The sequence below is a fragment of the Anguilla anguilla genome, chromosome 7, assembly GCF_013347855.1.
Source record: "Anguilla anguilla isolate fAngAng1 chromosome 7, fAngAng1.pri, whole genome shotgun sequence".
Lineage (NCBI taxonomy): Eukaryota > Metazoa > Chordata > Actinopteri > Anguilliformes > Anguillidae > Anguilla > Anguilla anguilla.
This window is the reverse complement of record NC_049207.1, coordinates 1,384,731-1,412,190: the sequence shown is the minus strand read 5'-3', so window position 1 is coordinate 1,412,190 and position 27,460 is coordinate 1,384,731. Positions and strand designations below refer to the sequence as shown.

At 41.5% G+C, this 27,460-nt stretch overlaps 1 protein-coding gene across 4 annotated transcripts; it reads right to left on the bottom strand.

The window, feature by feature from the left end:
• Positions 1–6,850: 6,850 nt before the first annotated feature.
• Positions 6,851–24,735, bottom strand: LOC118231625 (up-regulator of cell proliferation-like). 4 transcript variants are annotated; one of them, XM_035425642.1, is made up of 13 exons: positions 24,487–24,735; positions 24,200–24,314; positions 21,969–22,073; positions 19,878–19,987; positions 19,413–19,491; positions 19,019–19,263; positions 18,030–18,087; positions 17,524–17,574; positions 16,478–16,636; positions 14,713–14,846; positions 13,561–13,678; positions 12,410–12,673; positions 6,851–12,217 (listed from the first exon to the last, which is right to left on the bottom strand). In XM_035425642.1, the coding sequence occupies exons 3-13, from the start codon at positions 22,063–22,065 to the stop codon at positions 7,515–7,517; spliced, it is 6,018 nt and encodes a 2,005-aa protein (XP_035281533.1). In that variant the 5' UTR covers positions 22,066–22,073; positions 24,200–24,314; positions 24,487–24,735; the 3' UTR covers positions 6,851–7,514. The 4 variants fall into 4 exon arrangements, with proteins under 4 accessions (XP_035281533.1, XP_035281532.1, XP_035281534.1 ...); XM_035425641.1 differs by having other exon boundaries at positions 24,200–24,735; XM_035425643.1 differs by lacking the exons at positions 13,561–13,678; positions 16,478–16,636; positions 17,524–17,574; ... (5 more) ...; positions 24,200–24,314; positions 24,487–24,735 and having other exon boundaries at positions 14,713–15,530.
• Positions 24,736–27,460: the final 2,725 nt, after the last annotated feature.

Here is a 27,460-nt window from a genome sequence, read left to right as displayed (position 1 = left end):
CAATAGCATAGCTTTCATCCATTCATATTCTTCAAATAATTTAAACACGATTTCTTGTTACAATGTTAAAAGGATTGTTGTTATCACTTTATAAGCCTTTGTTATCACTTCATAAGCCTTAATATAGAAATTCATTGTTCTTGAAAAAAAGAAAATTGACCTTTGAGGCCCAAAGATGCCATCCATCCATCCATTATCTATACCTGCTTATCCTGGTCAGGGACGCGGGGGCTGCTGGAGCCTATCCCAGCATGCATTGGGAGAGAGGCAGGAATACACCCTGGACAGGTCACCACACACACCATCCACTCATCCCTATGGGCAATTTAGAGTCTCCAGTTAGCCTGCCGACATGTCTTTGGACTGTGGGAGGACATGCAAACTCCACACAGAAAGGCCCAGGGATTTGAACCCAGGACTGCACCACTGTGCCACCCTTATAGCTTTCATGATGACTGTTTATTTTTCTTTTTTAGAAAGCTGGATTCAAATTTTGCTTTGCTTTTTTGCACTTAGTGTATTTCACCACATGTTTGAGCACTTATTACTTGCACAAATGGCATAATCAAAATAAATGTTTCATTTAATCTGAACTTGATGAACAGTCCCTTATTTTCTTCACTGCCTGAACAACTGAGCTGCCTGAAGACTATGGCAGTACCTCCATTCTACCACTAGATAAGTCCATTTAACATCACATCATTGCTGCTGGCTTTACCTTCTGTCTCAGGTAGCTGAAAATACACAATTTACACTTGTGCCCAATGTAATTACCTGCACTGGGGGAAAAAACCTTTCCATGTTTATCAATGAAAGGGGCATAAAGATGAAAGATTGAACCTTCTACACCTTCTTACATCAGGACTCAGTCACTGGAGTCTGTCCACTTTGAGTCAGAGACAGTGTGCTAGACCAGGACTTAACACATTATGGGGCGGGAGTGTGTTGATTCAGCCATTTTAAAAGTGACAAAAAAATTAGATCAAAGCAGATATTTACCCAGGATGCACCACACTGCTCCTCCAACAAACTGAGGGACACCAAATGCTGCTCCAAGACGTTCAGCAGATTCCACTGTCTTCACACATTTCAGAACAACAAAGCAAATGCATAATCACTCATACTTGTATATCCAGCAGCCTCTTCACAAAGTGGAGGGAAAGTGTTTCCAATCAAACCCAGAGCTCCTGAGAGGAGCAAGGAAAATCAGTCTGTCCCTTGTGGAATAAATCATTTAGTCAGGGGAACTCTCATGCAAACTCACACAGAAAGGCCCCTGCAATGATTGCTACCAAGGACCTTTTTCTGTGAGGCAACAGTGCTACCAACTGCACCACCGTGCCACCCAAATCAAACGTACAGGAATGATTTTCTAGTCTTTTTTGTTTTTACTTATTTATTTATTTTATTCTTCTGTTTTTGCTGCTTTCAAACTCACACTGTTATGTGAACACAATGTAAGAGTCTCTGTTGCTCTGGATCTTTCCCCTGCTCACCCCTTCAGCGACAGGGGCACCATGCGGAAGCATGCCCGGGGTCACTCACGCCTTATTTTACCATTTACAGTGCTCATTTACAGTCTTCACATTGTCTTTCCCATTACTTTGAGCATCTGGCATGTGCTGAAGTAATTTAACAAAGTAAATACAGTGAACACACCTCCAAATGAAACTAAAATGAATACTTTCAATTTGCTTGATTATAACATTGCCTGGCAGCCAACAGCTTTTTCAGTGTCAAAGGTGCCCAGTCAGGAGCATTAGTCTGTGAAAAAGACCCTGATTTCACATTCCCACTTCACTTTCTTCCTTTGCAGAATGCTGTGGTTAAATTGATGTTAGAACAAATTTTTTCCATTAAGTGAAAATAAATCAAAACAATTCCTAGCATTGATTTATATCAACAAAGGTCAGACTAGCATTAACTTTATAGCCATGGAAAGTGCAGGAATAGCACTTATATTTTAAAATATAAACCAATGGAGCTTGCAGATGAATATCATGTGAATGAAATAGGTTACTTAGATCAGTTTAATAATCTTGTATTTTTGTGTGAAAAAAAATGTTAATTTTAGTCAGATTCATTAAAGATTCAGGTGTGTTCACATCACAGGTAACTATTAGATCAATTTTACTTCTTACTGTCAACATGAACTTTGTTATATAAGACCAATAAACCTTTCTGAAACTGAAATTTCCTTGTTAATGATTATCTCTCAGGTCGCCTATCTGTGGAACAAAAGCTATAAATCTCTTCCAAGAAAACTAAACCGAAAGTGTTTATGTGTCCAAAGGGTGAACTTGGGACAGTTGAAACCGATTACATTACATTACAATACCTTATATTATTTAGCAGATAATCTCATTCAGAACGAGTGACAATGTAGAAAAACATGAGCCAGTTAATCTCATTTATAGAGAATTAGTGCCAAGTATAACAGACATTTCATTCTAGATCATTCTGTTTCAACTGTACAATTTTGAATGCTGTTATGTTCCCATTGGCAATATTCTGTGAACTATCACAATAGCTTACTTTGCAACATCAGATAAGGAATGAAGGTCCTTATCATGTTTAATGCTTTGACTGTGTTTTAGGGTGCTGTAAACTGGGGCTGGCCATTTTATGTGACACTGTTATGATGATAATATAATTATTACTGTCGTATCTGGATGGGTGAGGACAGGGATCAACGTTTCTATCAGTCTATCCAAATGATATCAGTATCATCCAGCTAATAGAAAATCAGTGTTCATGTGCATTTACTTCACATGTGCATTGCCACGTCTGGTCATTCCTGATTGGTTGGCTGTAATACTGGAAGGAGAACCATGCCCTGCTTGTGTGGATAAAGTAATGGGTCATGTCTGATCACGCACGCGTGTGTGTGTGTGCATGCATGTGTGTGTGTGTGTGTGTGCATGCGTGCGCGTATGTATATTTGTGTGTGTGCTCTTCCTGAACATCCCACCTCACTCTGGACCCCAGCACAGCACACAGAGCGCTGTATGTGTCTAAATGGAGGAGAAGGTGACCCTAGGCATCGCATACGCATCAGAACGCGAGACATCATTCAACTTGCCATTATCAAGACAGAAGCGCACAGGCCCATCCGGCTTGTGTAATCACAATGGCCGTTCCACACACAAACATAAAACAAATTTGGCATCTGGGCTCACTTTAACAGGTTATTTAAAAAGTAAATAAACAAAATTAGATTATACAAAGCTATTGAATTGTCACAAAAGTGCACTGACAGTTCAGCAATGTTACTTTTTTACTTTAGAAGTAATTATGTAAATTTGACTTTGTTTACAAGCATTTGGGCCTGCAGTTAATGCTTCACCGAAATCAATGGGGTCATTGTAAAAAAAATCTAACGTCATTGAAGGCATTATTACACATTTTATCACAAGAAAAACTCACTGTGAAATGCTTTAGATGTTAATTGGTTATTATTTATTCATACGTTCGTATATTTAGGTGTCCTACAAACGTTGCAGCTGCCAGCATCCTGAGGGCCACTGAAGAAGTGAAATGGCACCAAAAAAAGCCAGCGCTCAATATCTTATTCAAAATACCCCCAGAAGGGGTTTTATATTGGTGAAATGAAATGTCATTCAAATTGTGGCAAACCCCTGTCTTGACATCATCTCGATTGTTTGATTACGATTTGTCCAAGCAATGCTGGGAAAGAGGCCCTATAATACCTTTTCTGACATGGCTAGACAGCTAAACCTAGCTTGAACAACGTTATTTTTACATGAGTATCTTTGTCAAGAACCTTTTGTGTTGTAGGCATTTTAGTTTTACAGGTGGGTGTTTTTTGTAAGTACGCTGAAAATGAGACACGGGCCACCTTCTGGATTCCGAATCCCCCGCTGCTAGAATAGTGGGGAGCATACCTATGTTCCCAAGGTCCTACGTTCCCCAGTTTAATATTCTGTTAACACACATTAACCCTCCTATTGTGTTCGGGTCATATTTGACCCGTTTCAAGTTAAAATATTTCATAAATATTATCCAGTTTTTTTTTTATTGGAACAAGGCTTCAATACATCTATATAAACACAACAAAACCAATGGTTATTATTTTATTTGATTTTGAAGGTCTCTATAGAGCTGGGGAACATAGGACCCTGGGAGCATAGGACCCTTTGTCATGTTCCCATTATGTGCCATATAAATCTGGGGAACATAGGACCCTGGGAACATAGAAATGACCCCGAATAGTGTGCCACAGCCAGGTAACCTGCTGCCAGTGTTCATGTTTTCTGGCGGTTCAGTCACCAGGAAACCTTGTTTGAGCAATGAGATTTTTACATGTATATCCTTGCCAAGATCACATTTTAGTTTTACAAATGGGTATTCTTTTTATTACGTTGCAAAAGGGGACGCGAGCCTGGTTGGAAACGTTTTGAGAGTACATATTTAATTAAATGTCACATCCCATGACTATTTATATGAGTAAATGTGTACAGCATATTTGTTTAACTGTATGAATACCACTAAATATTGGTCCATGTTGTTGAAATAAAAAAGGTAACCCCACCCTAAAAGTCGCACAGGGAAGCGGCTCATTTTTAACATCATATCATAGCAAACAACCGTTGTATTCTGACAAGTTCGTAATTTATATGTTGTTATTTGATTATGCTGTAGCATTTGTGATATCATGCATGAAGAATAAACTGTCAAAATATTTTTTTTGAAAACTCACCAAAACAGGTTTGATCTCCCTACCTTGTTTATGTTTGGATCAACAGGTTATGCGTTTGTTGTCAGCATTAGCTACAATGGGCCTCATTCACGAAACATGCTTACGATCACATTTAATTGTAAACTACGTATAAGAATGTTTCGAAGAACATTTTGGCTTTCGTCCTTTTTTTCTTATCTGTATTGTTCATGGCTGTTTCCTTATGCAAATCATGAACAGGATTGCACATAAAATATTTACAAACAGCCAGCATTCATCATCTCAATACACCTGGGCTCGGGCTCCAGATCGCTGGGTGGCGAGTCTGCCGGGTCGCTGAACCACAACGGTGGCATGCTGAACACACAAGGAAAAAAGGCAACAACAAAAAAATGCAGGGAAAAAAAAAAACTATTCTCTTTTATATATAGATAGTCACAACATTAACAAACTGTTAAAATATAGCAATGGAACAATGAACAAAGCTCAGCCATGTTAATTCAAAGACAGCGTGTGTATTAATAAATTCTATGATAGAGGTAATAGCACTTTATAGTATGTATATGACTCACTGTATCAGTGATCGGGAATTCATACTCCTTCCAGACATCAGTAATGATTTAATTCAGTGGTTTCCTTTTTAAAATTAAATATTTTATTTGTATTGTACAAAACTGTAGTTCTTTCATACAATTCAACTTGGCTAGGGGCTCTTCATGTGCTTGAACATTGTGCTGTGAGTAGACTACTGGATCTTAATACAACTCAGAAGACAATTTTTCTAACCAACTGAATTCCGGGTTGTAAGACCCATTTAATCTCCTATTTTCATCTAGAAGGATTCCTTCAGGCTTTTCATGGCTTGGTTTTGGGTTATATCTCTCCAAAGGGGGGGAATGTCAGCTGGCTTACCACACCGGTGGCATGCTGAACACACAAGGAAAAAAGGCAACAAAAAAAAATGCAGGGAAAAAAAAAAACTCTGCTGGGTCCAAAGCGACTGGATCCTTCTGTCAGGGTTTGGCAGGTAGGACCCAAGCGCAGAGTAAAAACCCAGGAGGCTCAAAAGTTTGGATTCAAACAAAGACTTTACTTTCTAAAAACTCAAACAGGGAACAAACGACAAGGGCAGAAACAGTAGTATCCAGTACTGAGTGACAGATAAGCAAGACCTTTATACACAGGGACACACTTGGAGACAATCACAGACAACGAGCAGACGTGTGGAATGTGATAACATAATTAACCCATTACCACAACAATTAACAATAACCAGACACGAAACACAAGCAGACCAAACTAAGGGATACGAGACAGGACAAAAACTATGGGGAGGCGGGAACAGAGGAGGCACAGGCGGGAACAGAGGAGGCACAACCGTGACAAGGTGTCAAGTACTGAGTGTGGCAAGTGTTTAATTAATGATCAGTATTAACTGCCTCTTTTAAAAAATAATTTTCAAACTATACGCAAAAATACCACACAAGCAGTTAACATTACACAATGCAGCCTCGAGGATGGCAAAACATACCCACGGGAAAACAGTTAATCAGATGTTCCATCCATCCATTATCTGTACCCACTTATTCCTGCTCATGGTCGCGGGGGGAACTGTGTGGTGTGACCCTGGGTTTCTGCCTTGTTCAGATTTTTTTGTGACTTTTAAAATGGATGACTCATCACACTTCTGTCCCTAAAGTGTTTTGAGTCCTGGTCTAGCAATACTCTGTCTCTGATTCAATGTGGACAGACTCCAGTGACTGAGTCTCGATGTAAATCCTGGTTGATTGTAAGACTAGCTTTCAAGCTTTCATCTTTATGCCCCTTTCATTGATAAATATAAATAGGCTTTTTCCCCCCAGTGCAGGTAATTACATTTGGCACAAGTGTAAATAGTGTACTTTCAGCTGCCTGTGACAGAAGGTAAAGCCAGCAGCAATGATGTGATGTTAAATGGATTTTCTACCGCCATCTAGTGGTAGAATGAAGATACTGCCATTGTCTTCAGGCAGCTCAGTTGTTCAGGCAGTGAAGAAAATAAGGGACTGTTCATCAAGTTCAGATGAAATGTAATGGTGAATGTAATAATGCCGTTTATACTATTAATAAATGTTCACACACAGCGAAATAGATAAGCAAATCTAATTTTTATTCCAGCTTTTATTCAAGGAAAAACATACATTCATTATGATAGTAGACATGTGAACTAGTTATACCACTGCGTAACCAGATTATCTAGGCACTTAATTTATTATTTCAAACAGCAAAGCAAGCAGTGATGAAGAGCTGACAATGTAGCCAATAACTCATGAAGGTTATGTGCTTTATTAATATGAAAGACCTTAATCAGAGGAAGAACAGAAAATGATTCATAATTAGATAGAAAACATGTTTAGCATTTTTGTAAAAAAGTATTCTCTTTTATATATAGATTGTCACAACATTAAAAAACTGTTAAAATATAGCAATGGAACAATGAACAAAGGTCAGCCATATTAATTCAAAGACAGCGTGTGTATTAATAAATTCTATGATAGAGGTAATAGCACTTTATATTATGTATATGACTCACTGTATTAGTGATCGGGAATTCATACTCCTTCCAGACATCAGTAATGATTTAATTCAGCGGTTTCCTTTTTAAAATTAAATGTTTTTATTTGTATTGTACAAAACTGTAGTTCGTTCATACAATTCGACTTGGCTAGGGGCTCTTCATGTGCTTGAACATTAGGCTGTGAGTAGACTACTGGATCTTAATACAACTCAGAAGACAATTTTTCTACCCAACTGAATTCCGGGTTGTAAGACCCGTTTAATCTCCTGTTTTCATCTGGAAGGATTCCTTCAAGCTTTCCCTGGCTTGGTCTTTGGTTATTAGTTTCCAATGGAAGGGAATGTTAGCTGGTTTAGCTTCATACACCTTGGCAAACTGCTTGTTAAACCTGTTGAAGACGTACTTCCAGTAGTCTGAGGCCTGGATGCTGGTGTCAGGCTGGATGCGCCAGTCAGGGTAAATGCTCTGATAGTCCTTGTATGGATGACATTTCCCCTCTGTTTCACTCGAACTAAATCGTTCCTCACAGGCAACACTCATGGAGCAGATATCAATCGATAATTCAGAAGAATCATAACATGTGTGTCCACAGATCCCCTGAGGACGGTGAATGGAAGAAAAGTGCTCTGTGTGGTTCTTGCCGCCTGCTTCACATGGGGTCATGCAGAAGGGACACTGCCTCCCACAGCCAAACACCCTGTTAAACAGCTCCTTCTGTGGCTGAAAGGGCAGTGAGGTCAGCCTGGCCCTCACATCCCCACCCCTCTGAAACTCTGCAGTAATGGACTGCTCCATTTCAGCCACAAGCACTTCCAGACACCGGGAAAAGTCTACTGGCTTGGCAGTGTTTAAAACCAGGACCACTGTGAGGGGGTCTTTGGGGATGGCAAGCTCCTGTAGGTCACTATAGAAATCCTGAATGAACTGCTGAATGTATTGGTCCTCCACACCCCTTCCTGTCACTCTTTCATTGACTTTCCTCTCTGCATTCTTAATGGCTTTCTTCAATCGTTTAACCATCACCTTCATGTGCTTAATCTCAATGGTTCTGAGACCATCTCCCTCTGAGAACTGCTTAACCATCTGCTCGAATATCCAGTCCTGCACAAAGGTGTCATAATTACTTATGTAATTCTCAAAGTTCTCAAAGTTATCATCTGAAAGCAGCTGCTTGAGGATTGAGAACTGGAAGAAGGATTGAGTGCTGAAATCCTTGGTTTTCTCTCCTGTCAACATTTCATCCACAAGGTCAGGGCCCAGAGACTTGGTGATGTATTCCTTCACTGCAGGTGCAAGACAGTTGTAGGTGAACTCCTCTGCTTTCTTCTGACACTGGTCTCTTTTATGGAACAGGTCCTTAAAGTCAGTGCGGTACTGTTGCTTGAACTGCTCCAGACAGTGACGGGGATCATTTGCATGGATAAAATCCAAATGCATTTTTTGAAACTCCCGTGCTGCATGTCCACAGATGTGGATCTTCAACCCGACCTCAAAGTCAGCACTTGTTTCCAGATCTGTGTTCCTGTCCAGGATTTCATCTATTATATGAAACAAGCCAATCATATACGTGTTATGGTAATCAGACCTTGTTCCCACCTTTTCAGCTACAAACTGCCTGCTGCACATGATGATGTGATCAGTTATCTGTTGTGTTTTTATCTTCTGCTCATCTCCAAAAATTGTGGTCCACATCTTTTTAAACAATCCTTTACTCTCCAATTTGAATGGCTCCATTCCACATTCAGACAAGTCGCCAACTTTCAACAGCATTTCACGTACTGAGCTGCCTTTCATCTCTAAGTTAACCCTCAGCTGGTGCCAGATATCTAGGACAATATCTCGTTTTTCCAGGCCACAGAACTGCAGTTCATTCGCAGTCTCATTCCACATCATCTCAAATTCAGTCTCCAGCTCTTGATCTGACAGATCTTTACTTTTCCTGCAGTTCTCAATCAGGTCCAGCACCTTCTGCTCCATTACAGCTGTATGATTTTTCTTGATTTTCTCTAACCTGAACATACCCTGTCTAATCTCCACCGTGGCATCTAGCTTGTTTTTAACAGAGTGCTCTGTCTCCTTCCGGATGGCTTTGGCTGCGTTGATGAATTCCTGCTTGTACTTCTCTACCAAGTGAACCTGTCCCTGTGGTCTATCACAGAATTCAGTGAGTTTGTCCAAAATAAGCTTTTCGCCTTTATCCAGTTCTACAGAGGCCTCATGTATAAGGCTGCTCATCAAGTCATTTACATCGGAGGATGGCTGAATCTGTGTTGCTATTGTGCCAAAGTTTGACACCTTTGTCTCAGCTTGGCTTAACCAAGAGTACATTCTCTTCCTGAAGGCCCACTCCCATGTGTTGAACTCAGTGCAAAGCTGAGCATAAGCATCAGCCACAAGGCTGTTTCGGAAACTAAAGATGAAGTTCTCATATTTCACTGCCTCCCACAAACTCTTGGTCCATTCAAGGAACTCACTGAATGTGTATGGTGTGCTCTTTCCAGATTTGTGTTGCTGAAACGTCTCAGTCACACTCCTTTTGAACAGATTTACAGCCTCACTGTAGCCAACATTCACCGGTGCCATGGGAGGGATGCCATGCCAGAGCCCAGGGATGTACCAGTTGTTTCTCTCTGGATCGTACTCCATGACATCAGTAAATGTTTTGTTGTTTCCCCTTTTTTCCATCTTAGCTGCTGCTTGGGTCATATCATTCAGTTGCTCCAGCAGAAGCTTCCTGTCTCTCAGGTTATTTTCATGGGCAGAGACATCTGGGACATTCTGGTGCACAAACTGACAGCAGGGTTTTCTCCCAACTTCTTTCATGCGCAGGAAGGCGTGCACCACAATCTGCAGGATGTCCTTCATCTCTGTGCAGTTCTCCATGGCGATGTTGATGACTGTCATGTCACTCAGCACCACCACCAGAGTGGCCAGTTCATTATCATGCTCATAACTGTCATCCAGCTGGGCCAACTCTGGTGACTTCAACCCTTCAGTGTCAATAACCATGATGTAATCACACCCAAGCTGCATTTTAAAGTCCTCTTTCACTCTGATGAGGAGCATGAAGGCCCCTCTCGTGCACCTGCCACTACTGATGGCAAACTGGACCCCGAACATGGTGTTCAGGAGGGTGGACTTCCCAGTGCTCTGCACCCCCAGTACAGTCACCACCCGGATCTTACAGTCATACTGTGTTAGTTGATTGAGTTCCTTCAGAACCTGAGTCACCCACTGCAGAGGAATGTTGGATGCATCTCCATCCACCAGCTCCAGAGGAAAGCCTTCCTGCAGCAGCTCGGCAGTCAGACGTGGCAGGCCCTGAATCTCAGGGGTGGGGCCTTCAGGGAGTGAGCAGGCCAACTCGTACAGCTGACCCATTTCCCGCAAGAAGTGCTCTGTCCCCAAGGATGAACTAGAGATCTTCCTGTCCAACTCTCCAATGAGCTCCTTGTTTTCTGAGGAATTCTGACACTGTTCCTTGTACTCCGCCCGAAGGAGTGGAAGGCTTCTGTGTGTCAGGTTGTCCAGGTTGATCCTCATCCACTTGAGGAAATACTTGCGCTCCTCTGTGGAACCAGACATTGCAGAGATGAAACGGGACATAGACTCTGAGATTCTGTGAGCCCTCTGCTGTGCTCTGAGCTGCTGCTTCTGTTCTGCAAGCTCATTCCTGTAAACTTCTATGTTTTTCTTCCCAGCATTTTTCATCCTGCACTCTTCCTTCTCCAGTTTGGCCAGCTGTTTCCATGCAGTCCCTTGCAAGGGCAGCTCTTTCTCCTTGAAGCTTGGTATGTCAAAAATCCTTTCTGTGATTGCATCAGCCTTCTGCTTACCATTCTGACAGGAGTCATAATCTTCATCAACCTGGATCGCAAGCTCATGGGCAACATCAGACATCTGTTCAATGCTCATTTTGAGCACGTTTCCCTTTAAAATTCCACTGATACCCAAACGCAGGGTTTTGATGAATTCTGTATCATTCATCTGCGGACCCTTTATGATGATGTTACTGGGCTTTAGCTCTAACTCAGAAACACATCTGCTGAAATCATCTTTATTGAAGCTCTTGCTCTGTGAATTGATGATCAAGAACCAATGATCTTTCAGGTGCTGGGAGTCCAGAAATTTGTAATCATCACAAAACACAAATACAGCAGCAGAGTTGTGACAAAGGAAAGCGTACTGAGTTTCAAAGTCCCTGAGGTCCCCACGGAGGTTAGCTATAGCCAGTGGCTCAGAGAAGATGTCAATGCTTCTGTTCCCACTGGGCAGATACCAGCTGATCTCCACCAGCCCATTGGAAATCCTCCTGGGGGTGTCACCGCACTCCATGTTTTTGTGAACAAAGGTGTCGTGGTACTGCTGAGGGTTGCTGAGAAGCTGGTTCAGGATCTGAGACTTGGACAAGCTGCTGTTTCCCAGCCTCACAAAAGAGACCAGGGGGAGCTCAGAGAGAACAATGTTCTCCTCTAGAAACCCACTTGGGTCCTCCAAAGAGTGCGGCTTGTACTTTTTCACAACATCCCTCATGGCCCAGAGCATTAAAGTGTACTGCTGTGTGTCACATTTAGGAAGCAGCAGAGGCACAGAGAACTGGCACATGGACATTTTCAAAACCATCTCCTGCTGGAGGAAGCCATCTGAGCAGAGAAACACAGCAGTTATGAGGTCCAGGGGGTTGACTCTGTTGCTGTGGCCCTGTGGATTGCACAGGGTTTTCAGTAAGCTGTCCAGATTCTGGGAAGTCATGTCCTGTTTTGAGGTGCACCTCACACTCCTAGCAGTCACATTCACCATCATCAACCTCCTCAGGAAACACCACGGCAGAGATTTCAGAGACTGGATGCTTTCATCACTTAAAGTCTCTCCATCAATCTCCAGCACCTTGCTCAGAGTCAGCTTGTTCTTCAGGTGGTGTTCCAGTCCCAAGTCACACACCAGCTCATCCAGACTAGTTCCTGTCATTGTGGAAAGAAATTTAATTACTTAGTTTCTGTACAGTGACACACAATCCATTTAAAATGACTAATAATAGATTGTGAATGTAGTGATTATAAAAGGACCTGAATAATGCAGGCCATTTTTATGAGGTTTTAATATATATAAATATAAATTATGCATCCCCTAATGAATATATTTTTGTCACTGACTTGTTGAGCTGGTCCTGCTGCAGATGCTGTTTGGAAGGACTGCAGTGAGGTTGAAAGTATATTTCATCCCAGGTCTCAGATCAGTAAGGACAGCTGTGGTGGTGTTGGGTGCACATATCTGTGATCTGGGCTCTTCTCCCTCACAGCCGTAGGTGATGTGGATCTCAGGAGAAACTCCCTTCATGCTGACCGGTCTTTCCCAGCACAGAGTCACTGACCTGCTCTGCGCATCAGTGGCTTCCACCCTCCCAGGGGCAGATGGCTCTATTTGAGAGAACAGAGAGGGAGGTTTCAGTCAGAGCTGCAAACATTGCATCTTGCAAGAAAAAAGTCCAGGATATTTATGCAACATTTTATTCATTTACTTGTAACTCTACAATATAGAAAATCATAACACATAAATAAACTTCCAGAGCTAAAAAACACTACATATCCCAGCAGACTGAATCCTCGCTGTCCCTGGACTTCTACTTCAGAGACTGTATTGTCCACAAGTGGAAATTTGATTTGTCCAAGTCAGTATTTCAAAGATCACACATTACTTCCATGTACACTCCCAAAAAAGCATACAGTATGCACTCTTGTTAAAATGTTAAATGAATGAATGAATAAATGAATAAATAAATAAATAAATAAATAAATAAATAAATAAATAAATAAATAAACAAACATTCAGTAGTGTCTGTCCATCAGCCTGGCCATTGGGGTGGGGGGTGGGGGTCCTTACAACTTAAATTGGTTGAGTAACTAGATAGCTGTTGGAATAAAACTGTTCCTGCCTCTGTTTGTTTTAAATTTGAGCATTGCATATCTCTGACCAGAGAGCAGAGGTTGGAGGCCCCCTATATTTTCCTGGCTTTCTTTGCCCTGTTTTCATTAAGCCCTGCTTGGCTGGGTCTGCAGAGGAGGGCTGGGACTGGGCCAGGCATGAGGATGGGTTCTCTGGTGCTGGTTCTGGGCCCAGACCGGATCTGTTGTCTGCGGTCTCCTCCTGATGCTCAGAATCTGCACCAGAGATGCTAAGAGACAGCCCACAGTCACACTACCTGGTATGAAGGAAGGGTCGACAACCCACATCATCCACCCCAAGTCAAATTTAGATTAAACTGAAATCATTTTTTTAAAGGATTTTAAAACCGGTTTCTTTGTACCTGGGGCAGGTGTGCCAGGTGTGATGTGCTCAGCAGGTGTTGTGTCTGTCTGCTGGTTCTCTGATTTCAACAGACTCGTCTGTGATTTGGCCTTTTCTTTCTGCTCTTTCAAAGTTTCCTGTAAATCAGACTTTAATTTACCCACTGAAAAATGCAGAAACAGAAATGTTTTTAGAAAAATGAAAATGAATACTTCTGTACCTAACTACTTTATCTGGAATAAGCAAATAGGTGAATTATTGGTCACGTATACTAATCACATTTTGGAAAACGAATGCTGTCCCAAGTTATATATGACCTAGTAAATGTCCTTTAGGCTGTTTAAAGCTTTGGTCTGCATGATGACCTGAAATTGGTAGCCAATTACTGATTTAAAGATACAGATTTTCTCAAAAGTGAAAAATCAGTATTCAGTATTTAAACTGATTTATGTATGTGGAGGTCAGGTAAGGAACAAAACAAAAAAAAACATTGGCCTTGAATAAGCAGAAACAGTTTGCTGAGATGATAAGCTGAACTGGCAGCAGGATGAGTATAACTGTATTCAAACTTGATAAATGGTCTTTCATACATTTTATGCTTTATCAAACAGCTACCACACAGCTATAGAAAATTCTAGCTTGCAGAAGAAAAAAAGAAAAAGATGGTAGTGTAACCTAATCTTGAACTACAAAGGGAGACAGAGCATCTTAGAGTTAGTCAGAGAATCAGAGACTCTGTTCCTGTGTACTCTCACCATGCTGCATCAATAAACAACTCATCGCACTTTGAAGTAACAACCGGAATTCAGTGTGGATTATTTTTTCCATGACATATAAATACTCCATGATATATTTCTGAGCTAGTTGTCTCAGTTGTCAGATTAAAAAGAGTCTGATCTACTCAGCCTGTGCTAATAGACACTATATTTTCAGAAGTGTTATCTTCTAAAGTATCTAATGGATCGTGAAATAAAATAAATCTCTCCATTGTAATCACAGCATGTATTCATGTGATTCCAGTCAATATACCATCCCTGACATGTTCATGTCCTTAAGATTCAATTGTAGCTACTGCTGTGAATAAATGGCCTTGAATAAGTCAAAGCAATTTTCAAAATGGTTTAAATGACCCTGTGCAGAAATACAGTACGACTGACTAGCCGAGGTATACCTCTGTCTCAGCCTTGGGAAGGCCAGTGTCAGACTGGCCCTGGCTCTGCGAGTGGGTGTGGTCACCACAGTGGGTGTGGTTGTCAGAGTGGGTGTGGCTCTTGCTGATTGGGTGCCCTTGCTGTTGGTCACAGTCTAATACAGTGGGACAAAAAATAAAACAAAGCAGCAGCTGTTAGAATGTAGGCAGATCCCTCCACACAAGATAAAATACTGGCTCTAAATATGCTTCCACAGATCTACACGGTTTTAGCAATAAACATTTGAGAGTAATTGAACTGAATCGTGGCTATTGAGAGAATGTTGCAGGGATATGCATTTTAATTCCATGTTTTAACGTGTCAGGCTGCATTTTAATAAGCAGGTCTGTGACTAAGGGATCACAAGAATATACTCTTTCATTACGTTTATCATGGGCTGAAAAAGCACTGCTGCTACAGCACTATATTTTGACCCTCACCAGGCACGTTAACAGAACTCAGTTCTCGTCTACTGTGGCAACCTGGGGAATTAAAGTGGTTGGAAAATGTCAGGTATTCTACAGCCAATCAGATATATAGGGGATGATTAGGTCAGATGTAGGGAGTTTGTTTATTTGTGTGAATTTAGCCAGGACCCCTTCTCCCACACTGTGCTGGGACCCTAGATTTTGGTTTGGCCAGAGGGAAGAGTGCCCCCTACTGGTCCAACAACACCTCTTCAAGCATAGTCTGGACGAATGCATGTACCTTCCAGGGCAAAAGGGAGGAGCCTCTGCCGCTGGGAGCCAGCGGCGGCTTCCCTATTGGTTAATCGAACTGTCTGTCTCAGCGTGCCGGTTCTCCCTCTCCCCCCCCCCCCATACTCCCTCTGTTCCGTGTGTGCTGCAATCCATGTCCCGACTGAAACACACCAGCGAAATGGACAAAGCTATCGAGCTAACCCAAATTATCTGCTAAAAACAGAATTATGGACAAATTAAAAGAAGATTTTAACTCTGTTATATCACAGAATTGTCAAATACATGGCTTGACTACGCAGTTATCGAACAGAGATGTACTCGCTTGCTTGCCTACAGAATTTGGCAAAAGTAAAATTTTTCAAGCATGGCCTTACGGTATGCAGTCTGCTATCAAATAAATATCCAGAAAAATGGCCAGAAGAAGCAATGATTTAGATTGTTTGCCCGTTACAATCAATAATGGAGGAGCAAGTGGAATTGTTGAACCAAAAAGGAATTAAATAAATAAATTTATCACCGATAAATAAATTGTGTTTGTTTATTTTATTATCGAACCGCAGACTCTGCATATCGCGGTGATAAACTTTGATGGTGTGGTCGGTGCTCTGACGTTAAAGTTAGCCATTTTCCCCAAATAGTGGCGAACTGATGCAGGTCTGTGGAAAAGTTTGCCTCCGGTAATGTTTTTCCGGTGCACGTTTCAGACCACGCCGGGCCAAAATCATCACCACATTTGGTGCGCTGCCCCTCTGCTCTCTGATTGGTTGGGAAAATACAACTATCCCGGGAAGGTAGCCTCCTTCGTTTATGCCTAGAACGTCAAGGCATCGGCCAGGCTCGAGTCTGGCTCGCGAGGCTACTTCAAGCAGCAATCTGGTCTTCCCAGGAGGTCTCCCATCCCAGTATGAACCAAATAAACACAGATTTCAAAACACCCAGCTTGTCTAAATATTTCAAGTAATTAGGGCTTGGTGATTTTTTTATTTTATTTCCTATTATAATCTCAAGACAACATGGTCTTGCAAATGGTAAAAACCTTCCTTACCTTTGACATCAGGGCCTTTGTTTATATTTACAGTAAAATCACCCATAACATAACATCCCTCAAACTGAGGCGCCACCACATGGCCTCCGAGCTGAGCCATAATGGAGATAGGTTTTGAGGATCTCAGAACTGTGTGTGGGTGATCAGCGAGGTCCCCTCCTGATTGGACAGGGAGAGAAGGAAGAGACCAATTAAATGTTGTCCTGTGGAACCCCCAGTCACTGATGACCACACCACACCAGTGACCACACGGTACTGTTACAGCCAGAATTCAGCAACAACAGAAGATCCCCTATCCCTGCAGTATGCCACACAGGACTCCCCGTGTGTGTGTGTGTGTATATGTGTGTAGACATGTGTATCTGCCTGTGTGTCTAAGCGTGTGCGTGTGCATGTGCATGTGTGTATTTTTGTATGTGTGCTTGTACATGTGTGTATCTGAGTGTGTGTCTGTGCAAGCATCTGCACGAGCACATGTGTGTGTGTCTGTGTGTGCATGTGTATGTGTATACATGTGTACACGTGTGTTTGTGTAAGCATGTGTGCACGTGTGTGTTTTTGTGTGTGTATGTATACGTGTGTGCACGTGTATTTGTATGTGTGTGTCTGTGTGTGTGTGTGTATGTGAGCGTGTGAATGTGAGCATGTGTGCGTCTCTGTGTGTGTGTGAGTGCCTGTGTGCACGCTCGCATGCGTGCGTCTGTGTGTGTATGTGTGTGAGTGTGTATGTGAGTGTGTGTGTGTGTGTGTATGTGTGTGTGTGTTTATGTATGTGTGCGAGTGTGTATGTGCGTGAGTGTGTATGCGAGTATGTGAGTGTGTATGTGAGTGTGTGTGTGTGCGCGTGAGTATGTGTGTGTGAGTCTGTATGTGTGTGTGAGTGTGTGTGTGAATGTGTGTGTTTTTGTGAGTGTGTATTTTTGTGTGTGTGTGTGTGTGTGTGACTGTGTGTGTGTATGTGAGTGTGTGTGTGAGTGTTTGTGTGTGTGTGTATGTGTGTGAGTGTGTGTTTGTGTGAGTGTTTATGTGTGTGTGCTGCCTCTCACCCGGGAGGGAAGCTCCAGATGTTCTTCTTGGTGAGGGCATGGCGTGGGAGACTGGAGGGAACAGAGATAAAACAAAACTGAATGAAACCAAAATCCATCCGTGAAGAAAAAAGACAATCATTTGCCGATTCATTTGACCATTAGTTTTAAGGTGAAATGGGTAACTTGCTACTCTATCTAGTGTCCACAAGGGAGAATGGCAATTCATACCCAAAGCATGACACTGCCTCGCTAGTTGCTTTCAATGGAAACGCTGAACATAGTGTGATGGGATGCTAGCTATTGTAACATCCAAAATGTCAAGAGATAAGTATTACATGAGACAAGACTGAATAATATGTTTATGTTGCATCATAGCCATGCCTCCTACTGGCCCTCCAGCACCTCTTTCAGCAGCAACTTGGTCTTTACAGGAGTCTCCAATCCAAGTACGAACAGAAAATATACAGGATTTAAAAACACACAGATTTCAAAACAGTTTTGGGGTCTCTTCATTGGGTCCTCACCTTTACTGACGGTCTCGCCTTTAGATACACTCACACTCTCCTTTGAGTCTTCAGCTTCCTTCAAATAAAAAACACCAGAGTGTACTTGTATTTTCAGAGAACAGTTTAATATTTGACTCAATTATTAATATGAATACCAGCTTAAATTTCAGGAGCTGGCTGTTTATTATCAGACCTATAGCACTGATGTGAATTTCAGCGTATGCACAATTTATGATCAGTTATAAAAGGGATAGTTCTGGTCTTGGATGCTGATTGGTCAATACCGTGTTCCAGCCATGCTATAATACATGATATAGTAACAGCTATGACATGACGCTCACACTCTCCTTTGAGTCTTCAGTTTCCTTCAGTGAAAAACATCACAGGCAGTGTACTCATATTATACAAGTGTTGTGTTGGTTTTAGTTTCACATAATATTTTAATACTTGACTCAATGATTAATGTGAATTCTAACCTATATTTAAGGAGCTGCCTTTTTAATATTGGACTTTCACAGCACTGATCTGAATATTATTTAAAATCAAATATGTGCATGCCAACAGCGGCTGTCCAAAGCCAGATGGTTTCTAGAGAAACTGTCACCTTAGTCTTATCCTCAGCACCTTTGATTCCCTGCAACAGAGCCACACCCAAACCCCAGTGTAAGTGCTGTAGCACTTTAATAAGTTTAATAAGGCTACTTTGAGTGTCTTTGGCAAAGGCTGCTGAGCTGAGAAATGCAACTGAAATCTGTCAGTCATCCAAGCTGTCCAATCACATGCTTTTTAGACGGAGTTCTGGGAGTGTCTGAATGTCAGTCTATGAATAAGGCTCTAAAGCAGAGATCTCAAACTCAAATCTTAGAGGTTGCAGTGTTTGTAGATTTTCTGTGTGTTTCAGCACTTAAATGCTTAATATAAGACACTGATTGGCTGAAAAGATCACACTGTGTCCCTCCAAGACTGGAGTTTGGTCCCTTCTCTGGGGTTTGAGTAAGAACTCTCACCTCCTTCTCCTCCTCCTCCTCTTCATCCTCCTCCTCCTCCTGTGCAGTACACACAGTATATTTGGTGTCTTCTCTCAAAGTCCCATCCATGTCATCAGTACCCACTAAAGCACTCTTTGCGTCTGACTTATCTGGGTCTGCAGAGGAGGGCTGGGACTGGGCCAGACATAAGGATGGGTCCTCTGGTGCTGGTTCTGGGCCCAGGCTGGATCTGTTGTCTGTGGTCTCCTCCTGATACTCAGACTCTGCAGCAGAGATGTTCAGAGACAGACCACAGTCACACTCACTAGTATATGAGGTCCAAGGAAGGGTCCCCAACCCCATCCACCCCAAGTCAAAATTTGATCAAAACTGAAATTATTTGTATATGGTTTGAAAACCAGTTCCTTTGTACCTGGGGCAGGTGTGCCAGGTGTGATGTGCTCAGCAGGTGTTGTGTCTCTCTGCTGGGTCTCAGATTCCAACACACTTCTCTGTGGTTAAAAATCAATAGATTTTGCCTGTAAATAAAAATATATACATACTACACTATATATGTTATTGAGGCAAGTGCTGCAACCCAGAGTGTGTCGGTAAGCCGTAAGCACAGTATAGATATTCGACTAAAGTTATCTCACTCGCTAAATTTAAAAACCACGTGAGCTACTCCGCTGCTAGCAGACACTTTCTGTTATCTTCAAATTAACTGACTATCCCTCCAAGCGCAGCATATATTTATGGATTCCAATTAATAGACCCTTGAGATTAAACTGTAGCGGGCTGCTGTGAATCATTGACCTTGAGGAATTAAAAGTGATTTTTTAAAGTGCATAAATTATGCTGTACAGAAATAAAGACTGATTGACTAGCCAGAGTGTACCTCTTCCTCATCTTGTGCTGTGCACTGGCAGCAAATGAAAGCACGGCAACACCCCAGAAGACGATTGTCAGTGTGGCTCCGCCTCTTTGAGTGGGTGTGTCGGTTAGAACCTAATACAGTGGGACAAAAAAGCAAAGGAAACAAAAGTAGTCACAATACATGGGTTGGCTGGTCATCTAGATCAAGAGGAGGTGGTGGGTTGCATTGTTTACATCTGTCTTTCTCCCTAAACATCATTTGCATCTGTCAGTCCCCCTCTCCTCCCCAGCCAACTACTTTGGTCCTCTACAGCAGGTATGGGGTTGGTTAGTGTTTGGATGGAAGACCTCCAGGGAAAGCTGCTAGAATTGGTATTGGCAGGCCAGTAGGGACGATCTTTTCTCTGGTCAAATTAACCCCAATGCTCCAGTGCAGTGATGGGGACACTGTGCAGTAGGAGATGTTATGGGGGCATTGTTAGTGTAAGCATTCATAGGTGGTTCAATCATGTGTTATGTTTTATGCACCAATTTACAAATAATATATTGTAGAATTTTATTTCATTGTCATCTTATTGTACATAATGTGGGGTATTAGTATTTCTGTGGGCTATACTTGGCCCTTAGGGCATGGAAAATACTGAAATTTAATGTGTGCTGATAGGTGCTAGTGAGCTAGTAAGCATATTTCAAATGTTTCAGTTTCCCATAATGTTCAGCTAGCTTGCTAGTTTCTGAAATATACTTAGCTATACTTTTTCTAACCTTTGTAAAATTAAGTAAGCCTTTTTAGCTATTAAACTGCTGCTGCTGCTCTTTGACTAGCCTGTTAGCTTTATTGTAAACTCAGTTTGACCTGGACCTGTTCTCAGATATGTCGCTTAAACAATCCAGGATGAATTAACACATATCGTTTCAAATAATCTTATTAATTAAATTTGGGTTTACTCCATTTCATGAAAATGAATTAGGATTTGATTAGTTAATCAGGCATTGAATCATCCCGGATAACTGCACACACCCACTCTGCCATATAGGTGCGATGAATTGCACACCAAAAACAGGATCATACTCCTCATACAGACTGAAACCAAGCTGCCATTGCCTTTGCAGGATCATGTGACACTGAAATTGACAAAGCAATATTTTTTTAACTCTCATAATGTAACCTATGTTGTTTTCATTTTGTTTTGGGGTTGTAGATTACTTGTGTAAATACCACCACTGTTAAACTCTGTGGCAAACTTTTTACTGACAGAAATGGCACAGAAAAGCAACAGCAGAAGAAAGGGCCTCCATAATTTGTGCATCGACAGCAATGTCTTTCTGCCAAAAAGAAGAAAAGAAACTGGATAACTTAACACAGTAATGTACACAGTTTCTTTTCTTCTTTTTGGCAGAAAGATATTGCTGTCAATGCACGGTTCATTTATCCAAACTGCTTTTTTCAGTTTGTTTATCTGAAACCTTTTCTGTGACTGTCTTTCCCAACAGAGCTAGCTATATGTACTATTATGTGCACTAGCAATCTCACTGTTGATTCACATTATAAACCACTTTTTTTTTAAAGAAAAGGTCAATAACAAAAGTGGTTCGGCTCCTATTGAAATTAATGGAGGTGATTACAAAGTTGTTTCTCGTCGAAGGATGTGTGGCTTCCGGTTTAGGGTTAGAACGCAATCACGTGTGAAATCGACTTTGCGTAGCTTTAAGCATTCACATTTGCACAGGGCCTACATACGTCCATTACTGGCAGCCTAATTTATGCTTTTGTGTTCATTTAATGCATAAAACATTATGAAAAATCTACACCTCTTTTTCAAAAACAGCATGACAATTGATAATGACATTTCACCCAACCCCCCCCCCCCCCCCCCCCCACAAAAGGACATTCTATATATTGCAAACTGAGGACTACTGCAAAATGAACTTAAATTAGGACCTTGTTGAGCACACTTGCACATTAAGACAGCTATCCAAATTAGCTTTTAAATTGAACTTCACATAATTGCTATTGCATTGACTAATTTAGCAAGCTGGGTTAATGCTAGTTAGCTAAACAATTACCACAAAATATAGGAGGTATGGTCGCTAACTAGCTCGCTGGGCTTACCTGTGAGAGGTGTGTTAGCATAGCACAGTTTGTAGCCACATTCACTGCAGAACTTGTCATTCTGCCCACATTCCCTGCAGCACTGGGGGCAATCCATCCTCCTCCCTAAATGGTAAATGGACTGCATTTATATAGCGCTTTTATCCAAAGCGCTTTACAATTGATGCCTCTCATTCGCCAGAGCAGTTGGGGGTTAGGTGCCTTGCTCAAGGACACTTCCACACACCCAGGGCGGGGCGAAACAGGGCAGAAACATGATCAGAGGCACACACAACCAAGGATCCAGCACCTGAGTCAGGGAGAAGAGAACTTAAATAGACCAGACACTGATGAGACACAGGAGGGCACCATGAACAATCAGGCCACAGAGAGGGAAGGGAAAACGAGACAACCCAAAAACAATAATAGGATAATTGAAAGCAATGATACAATTAAACGGGGGAGCAGGACACAAAACAGAAGTGCCGCCATCTGGCGGCCCAACAAGGAAAGACAGACGGAAACACAGAACCATGACACATACATTTACATTGAACATTCACATTTATATTTAAAATTTATATTTATATATAATCCATGATTTTTCATTGTTGCTTTAATGCAGAACATTGCTCTTGGAAAAGTGATCACAATTTTGAGACAATTTTCTCTCTAAATGTTTTTAAAAGTAACATTTGAAAATTGTTGAGATTTTTTTTTCAAAGTGACACTAGAAGTAGAAGGGCGCAAGCGTGTTCCAGCTGAGCCGTGACGATATGTGCGTCGGGAGCACAGTACCGGTATGTGTAGTTCCTAAGCGTACTAAACGTACACAACGTTGTACCTTGTACTTCTAATGGGTCAATCGTGCTGCTGATGTTATTTTCCATGAATCATATATGTCATGAGTACCGCATACCAATAGCTAACTGGTTCCCGACGTATAACTAAAAATATCGATTATTGAAAATTGCCCCATTCATTTTCCCATTGACAAATTTGCGGGAAAACGAGGGGAGTGGCTTGGTGACGTTTTCACTTACAAGCTCTATCGGGAGTCTTCCTTACAATGCCAGTAACTGTAGCATTTGCCGAAAGGTCTTTCAGTAAGCTGAAAATAATAAAGAATTACCTCCGTTCTACCATGGACAACGCGCGATTGACGCATCTGGCTGCAATATCAATCGAAAGCAAAGTCGCGCGCTTCACTCATTTCAACGAAATACTGGACAGATGGGCTAGCATAAAAGTCAGAGGCGTGAGAATCTAGTTATAAAAGAGAGTGGTGCGTGAAATGAGATGAATTAGGGCGAATTGATACACAAGTAATGGAATAAGATTGTAAACTGTACTGGAATAAAATTGTAATTGAATAAAAATTGAATTTTTAACACGTTATAAAAACCCTCTTACTTTCACTTTAATTCCTATTTTGATCGTGAATGCAAGCGCAGTTGCATTTGATCCTACAATGATTGTGATGTATTAAATGTGTGTTGCGTCTTGCACCCACCCTGAGAAGTAGGTTGCTGCGCCCCTGACCAGAACCCAAAACAAGATGAAGCTCCAACAAACCTGAGTAATTAGGTTCACTGGAAAACGCATTCAAAATATTGCTGGTGTCTCAATTGGCATTTAGAATAAATACTTGAGCTAGGCCACTATATGAGGAGACAGAGAAAGAATATGCAACTTCCATGCCAGACCATGCATTCACGTATCTCCTAAAATATAGGATACAAGATTACTCCATTGTTTCACCTCTGTAAAGGTAACAGTTAAACTATGCGGTCGCTCCCTGCACTTGGAACTGTACTTCCCTCTAGGGTTTTCGACGTACTTGTCCCTGGTTACAGTTATACGCTTTGTTGTACGTCGCTCTGGATAAGAGCGTCTGCCATAAATACCTATAATGTAATGTAATGTAAAGGAAGGGTACACAAAGTACTGAGAACGGGAGTGCCAATAGTCTGGAAAACAAAATCATTACTTGTTAAAACTATGTGTTTGTGTAAAATACAATTTTCCTGTGCTGCTTGAACAGAAAAGCTTATTAAAGAAACATTATTAAACAAACGAAGCATTTGTGGCCTAAGGTCCTGTATTCGTATGTAAGAAGGTGTGATTGAAACCCGTGAAAGGACGCCATTGTTTAATTTATCCTGCACGGTCCTGGGTTATAGTGCTGCTCTATAGCAATATCTGTCGATATTAGCCAATGCCACGGACAGTTTTTATTTAGCTTCACTTACCGGAAAAATCTGTTCTGGAATCAGTTCACCTGCAACGTTTTTCCGCAAAAGAATAAAGCGTAGTGTGAAGATGCAGTCAGAATCATTTTCACGGACTGATGATCCAAACAGGGCACTGTGAAACAACAACTGATTGTCACCCAATTTTATAAGCAACAAAATCGAAAGTGTTATTGTTAGTTTCGTTTGGGTGATGCTGTTAAGAGAGTTAGGCTACGATATTAAATTGTATTGATATTAGAGTAATATTCTATTGATATTCTGTTGTTATTACAATAGGATCCTACATTATCAGACGTTAGCTCACGGTTTGTTCGATAGCTCACGCTTCGGAGTTTACTGAGCAACTGTACGTCAATCGATTAATTAATACCGAAAGTAACCTCTGTGGACAGGAATAATTTACTGCAGAACTTTATGGAACGTGTTCCTGCGAACTGTTCTGACTTTAGAAAGTCCTGAAATGCGGGATCGTTGTTTATTAGGCGAGTGTTAAGAAGGCTGTTTGTGTAACATGCACGAATGAGGATGTAATCCGCGTTAGCATAAAATGGCGGGTCTTTTGCTAGACTGTTTATTGTTGGAACTCGTGAAACGACAACGTATGCGAAACTTATTTACATCTACCAATAAGATTAAGAGAACTTTGTGCAAGTGTTTTATGTTGTATTCATCAGCTTTGTATTTTATGTTTGTTTCCGTTTTACAATGTCGTCTGATTTAACATGGAAGACGACGCCACTCATTCGGTTTTCCAGTGTATTCTTGGGCCTGTGTTCATTGCTGCGTTCAAGACAACTCGGAACTCGGATAATTCAAGCAGAGATCATTTTCAGCATTTATTTCTGAGAAAAATACCAAGCTAAGCTGGCTAGCGAAAAAAGTCGCTGATGGCTATCGTAACTTAAATTTCACATATTGCTTAATGAATGGGACATAAATGATACTGACGCATATCACATAATCACACACCCAAGTATGCATTAAAAGCGTAAATATACAATTCAATTGGTTTTTTCACAAGTCGGACCTAGTTTTTTTATAGTTCCGAGTTGTCTTGAACGCAGCATAAGCTAGCTGGCTAACTGGATAGCCTACATCCAGGAAGGCCAGCATAGTAGATAAATGCGACAAATTATGCATTTTCTGCTACCTGGGCCAGAAGACAAAGGCAGCAGTAATAATTTATACAATTAATAAATGCTTAAACGCGTCTGGTAAAATACATCAATTTTATTAAGTGCAGAGAAGAAAAACATTTAGAATCTAACTTTCAAAAAAGGACACACTCATCATGAAATAGAAGTGTTAAACTTGTATAACCAAATTATCACAGCACTAAGTAATTTATGACTTCAAACAGGCCAGAAAGCAGTAATAAAGGGCTGATAATGTTGCCAGTTGTTACAGAAAATATATTTTGCATTTTGTCAAGTATTCCCTCAAAAAAGCATTGATAAGGTGTAGTCTCAACATAAAATAGATTAGATTAGATTCTTTGTTATCTTTCTGTCAGTCCATACAGTGCAAATGCTGCAATTCAACACAACAACAATAATATACATATACGTAAATAAATACAAGTATAATTCTCCAATTCACACATTGTTGAAAAATAAATGACATTAACAAAATATTCTGTTCAGTAACGCAAAGCCAAAGGGGACAAAACTCCTTTAGAAGCAGACCTTTTTCCCAATTAGGAACCTATATCTGTGGCCCGATGGTAGTTGTCTGAAGAACCAATTGAGGTGGTTCTGGGGGTCATGTGCTATTGCTAGGGCTTTGCATGTGATGTTTTTGTTGTTGAGGTCTGAGAGGTTAGGGGTGGGGAGCCAAATGATTTTGGAGGAAGAGTGTGTAACATGGATGAATTTGTTCTTGTTGGAGGCAGTTAGCGTAGTAAAGAAACAAGGGGAGCAGGTATAGGAGTATGGGTTGGATTATACCTTTGGAGAGCAACAACAGAAAATGGGGGTACCAGAAAGTTCTTTCAATTTGTGAATTACACTGTTGGCAGTGTTTATGGATGTCAGTGGTGTGTTCAAAACTGAGATTTATTGTCCAAGGTGAGTCTGAGATACTTACAGCATGCTACCATCTCAACAGTTTTGTAGCTTGATGCAGGTGGGTTTATGGGTTGTGCTGTCTGTGCAGGGTGTACCGATAAGTACTTCTTTTGTCTTTGTGACATTTAGCTGCAGGCTGTCGTTTTTGCACCATTGTGTGAAACAGGAAATGGAATGCTTACAGGCTGAAACAGACTTACTGTCATTAAGCATCGTCTGAATATATGAAATATGTAGTGATGGGTGAGGGGCTGACAGTCATTAGTGCAGAGGGGGTACAAGAAGGGGCTCAGGACACAACCTTATGGGACTCCAGTGTTAGTGATGATAGTTGAGGAAGTTGAGGATAGTCTTACAGATCGTGATCTGTCACCGATGAGGCTGTTCATCCAGTGGGTGAGGAGGGGTGCAACACTGAGCTGGTGAAGTTTCCTGATCATCTGGGTACTGCATCAGTGGTACTGAATGCAGAACTGAAGTCGATGAAGGGGATTCTGGCGAAGGCGCCCGGTGCTTCTAGGTGCTGTAGGAGGAAATTAAGGAGGCAGGCCACAGCATCCTCAGTCCCCCACTTGGGCTTGCAGGTGAACTGCGGTCCAACAACTGGAAGTATGATGTGAAGCAATAGTTTTTCCAGGCACTTCATTGTGCTTGTGGTGAGAACAACTGGCCGGTAGGGACTGAGTACTGAGGGGCGGGATTTCCTGGGTACCGGTATGATGGTGGATGTTTTCCACAGGACAGGTACTCTAGCAGTCCTGTATGATTCCCAGAAGATGGAGTGGAGAACTGGAAAGAGCTCCATGGCACATGTTCTTGAGTACCCTTGCCTGGATGCCAACTGGCCCTGGGGCCTGGCCTGGTTTGCACCAGGTCAACTGCCGGCAGACATCCTCCTCTGTGAAAGGAGCATGGTGTGCTGGCTCCAGGATGAGAAGGGCTTTCAATAGTTCCTGTTGATACAATTAATTTCCTGTCCCAGAGTATGAATCCACAGGAATGAAATAATGGACAAAGCTCAGCCATGCTAACCCAAATAAATTGTGTGTATAGATAAGTGCTGCATACCTCATGATAGAGGTAATACCACTTTATAGTATGTATATGATTTAATAATTATAATGACTGACTGGTGGGATTGTCTGTCCTACTAGAGAAAATGCAAGGCTGCAGTAATGCAGGAATCTCTTTA

Coding starts and splice junctions, on each gene's coding strand:
- LOC118231625 (XM_035425641.1), bottom strand. CDS start 22,065: ATGGATTGCCCCCAGTGCTGCAGGGAATGTGGGCAGAATGACAAGTTC. Junction 13,679..14,712: donor TTCCCAAGGCTGAGACAGAG/GTATACCTCGGC, acceptor TCTGATTTACAG/GAAACTTTGAAAGAGCAGAA. Junction 12,218..12,409: donor CAGCAGGACCAGCTCAACAA/GTCAGTGACAAA, acceptor CCACAATGACAG/GAACTAGTCTGGATGAGCTG.